A 3,236-nucleotide genomic window follows, 5' to 3' on the forward strand; every position below is an offset into this window, starting at 1 on the left:
TGTGTGTGATTGTTACTTTTTTGTTTCTACTTTTGTTTTGTTATTGTTCCCCCTTTTTTTATAGGAAAAAACTGGTAGAAAATAAGTTCACTAATGGGTAGTTCAATATAAACATTCATGGCAATACGCGAAAATGTTCCACCTTTATCTAAACAAGTTGGGTCAAATTGAAGGACGGGCCACTGTAACCCTTTCTGTGACTGTGAAGCAAGGCTGAGTGGGACCAGTCTGACACAGATGTTAGTGATGTAAAACTATGTCGTTGAGGGCATAAAGGCAACTATATTGAGAACGGACTTCAAAACAAGAAAATTCAGAAAATGTACAAGACAACTTTTGTTTTATGTAAGTCTTGTTTCGGGTTGCTTCTTTTGTTTGTTTTGATGGTTGTTGTTTTTTTTGTGGGGTTTTTTGTCTTGTTTGGGAAAGGAGTGAGGGGGGGGGGGGTTGTGATGCGTAAAGAAACAGCAGATACTCCGTCCTGGAAATTGAAATCATGTCTTTCGTATGAAACAGTGAATGAGCTTAACCTTCTCACCAGAGACCGTGTCTTTTTCCCCTTTGTCTTAGCTTGTTTGTCTAATAGTTTGTTTTTTATTTTGTTTTGCTTTGTATTTCTCCCAGGCTACGGAATGGCGTCGGTGGTCTAGTAGTTAGGCTACCAGACTGATAATCGTGAGGTTGCGGGTTCGGGGATTAGAGCCTCAGCTCGGTCCGACGTTGTGTCCTTGGGAAAGGCGCTTAGAGGGAAGTTCCCATTTGGCTCGGTCACGTCGGTGATGGACGTTAAACTCGGAGGTCCCGCCTCTTAAATAGCTTGATAGTGTTGATAGAGACGTTAAACCCGAACCATTCCATACCGTTTCACCATTTTTTTCACCATTTTTTTTTCTCCAGGCTATGTACAAATCTTCAGGAACATCTCATGCTGCAGGGAGAAGAACAAGATCTTTCCTTCGTCACTCCCCGTCAGTTCCGGCAGCCGGCAAGGGCCAGCCGGCCAGGCAAACCCCCGACCGGAAGCACCACCCGGCAAACCTGTGACGTCAGGGGCTCTGGGCAGCCGGGCAAAATGCCAGCGAGGCTCTTCCTACGTACCCAGAGACGCCATCGTTACCCCTGGCAACGGAGAGCAGACAGCGAGGAGAGATCAGGGGAGGGTACTGGAAGTTGTTAGTGAGACGACGACGACGACACCCAGTCATAAGACAGAGTCGACCATGTAGACCATCTTCTTTATTAAGCAGAGTTTTTACGGCGCTCGCAACTGCATAAGGTCATATGAGCGCCAAGGGGTGGATGTCACCAGAGAAGTTTTTATATGGAATCAGGCTTACTCTGCTCACCTCTCTAGCGTCAACAGCACACAGTCTGTTTCGACTTTCAAGGCACCCGGAAATAGCGGGTAACAAGAAAGTGACAAACATACAAAAGAAGTAGAGGAAAATGACGATAGTAAGGGTTAGGAAAGAAAAAGCAGCAGTTCCCTGTTGTAGTTCAGGCACTGTTATAAGCATGACATTGTTGAATCAGCCCATTTACAATTCTACTGTGCATAAGCCCTAGAAATGTCCCCCCCTTTGGGAATGGCCTAAATACACTTCGGTCTGTGGCACCGCCCCCGGTGGGGGGGGGGGTGTAGACTTTACTGTGTGGGGGATTGGGGGAAGGAGGAGGTTGAATATAGTGAGGAGGGGGAGGGGCGCCGGTGAGGGAGAGGGAGAGGGGGAGGGGTGGAGTAAGCAGGGGATGGGGCACTAGGGAGGGAGAAGATTTGAGGAAGGTAGAAGGTGAAAGGAGGCGGGAGAGAGGGGGGCCGGGGTGTGGTTTAACTTGTGACCTGTAAAAGGGGCCCAAAAGCCCAACACGAACCACACTCCCCCTCCCCCCTCCCTCCCCAAAAGGAATTAGGCGTACAGAATTATCTGACACCAGTGCATTATACCAACATCAGGTCTACCAAGTAGATGTTATTGTTTGGTGAAATGAGAGAAGGGGGAGGAGTAAACGGGTAGTTTGACATTTGATTTTGACTTGTCACCAAACATCAACGGCCCAGGTCAAGACAGAGAGACAGAATTATGCATACCTAATTAAGTGCAAGTATCTATTCGACCCACACCGAGTCTACCATGCAGATATTATCATGTGGGAAATTGAGAGGAGGAGGGGGGGGGGGACCTTTTGACCTTATAGCCAACCGTGCAGCACATGCATCCCCCCCCCTCCCTCTCTTCCCCGAACTGAGACAGAATTATGCATACATGATTAACTGCCTCCTATCTTTATTACCCACTTCGTGTCTACTATGTAGATGTTATCATGTGGGACAGGGGAGAGCCAACTGCAACGGAGTTGTGCAGATAATGTGAGGCATTGTTGTGAAATCGGCAAGAGCTTGTCAAAATTCTGAAGTGGAAAAAAAATTGACATTCATATTTTTTGGGGGGCCGATGGCAAATCTTATTGCCTCTTTTTCTAATTTTTATTCATTTTTTAAGGGGGTGTGGATCAACTTGTTTATGGTCATTTTAAAAGACATGTTATCTATGTAGATTTTACTGAAAAATATTGATCAAAAGCAGGAAAATCGGAGATTTGGAGTTCCCAAGGACGCTCAAGCTTTATAAGTGACCAAACTTTGCCGGCGGCTATTATCTCCCAAATGTTAGCTCTGACACCATGCAAACCTCACCTGCTTCAATCACACATATCTCAACTTCTAATCAAGATAGTTTTAGGTATTGTATTTTTTTTTCCATCAAAAGTACGGAAAATAAACAGATTTTAAGATAAAAACCCAATAATTCCATTTCCCCAAAACTGACGAGCGCCTGCTGTGTCCTGGTGCATGAACTGCTCGCTGTATATTTGAAATTGTATGTTTAATGCCCCTAGCAACACGGATGGGTGATTTTTCCAGAGATAAGGCTTCCGAATTAAGTGTCCATCTTAAATTGGACTGGGCAAAATGGGAAATTTCGTGAAAAGTGCATGTCTCAGGAACACAACGTCAGACCGGGCTGAACCTCGGACCCTTGAACCCGCAAGCTCACAATTGCGAATTCGGTTTATCCATTTCAAACCACATACTTGTAAAGACAATTACGAATCCGGTTTATCCATTTCAAACCACATACTTGTAAAGTAAAGTTGTTTCCGCATCCGATCCGGACATTGGGACTGCCTTGTTAGTGAGACAACTTCCTGGGCCTTCGGCATATTGTGGCAGGGGG

General features: G+C 45.6%; 1 protein-coding gene across 1 annotated transcript in view; it reads left to right on the plus strand.

Annotated features, from left to right (window-relative positions):
* Nucleotides 1-1,177, plus strand: part of LOC118478558 (melatonin receptor type 1B-like) — a 15,853-nt gene extending 14,676 nt beyond the window's left edge. The window contains exon 4 of the mRNA XM_035972393.1: nucleotides 917-1,177. Coding sequence (XP_035828286.1) covers nucleotides 917-1,177 — 261 coding nt within the window. The remainder of the gene's footprint in view (nucleotides 1-916) is intronic.
* Nucleotides 1,178-3,236: the final 2,059 nt, after the last annotated feature.

Source organism: Aplysia californica, unplaced genomic scaffold (assembly GCF_000002075.1).
Source record: "Aplysia californica isolate F4 #8 unplaced genomic scaffold, AplCal3.0 scaffold00674, whole genome shotgun sequence".
NCBI lineage: Eukaryota > Metazoa > Mollusca > Gastropoda > Aplysiida > Aplysiidae > Aplysia > Aplysia californica.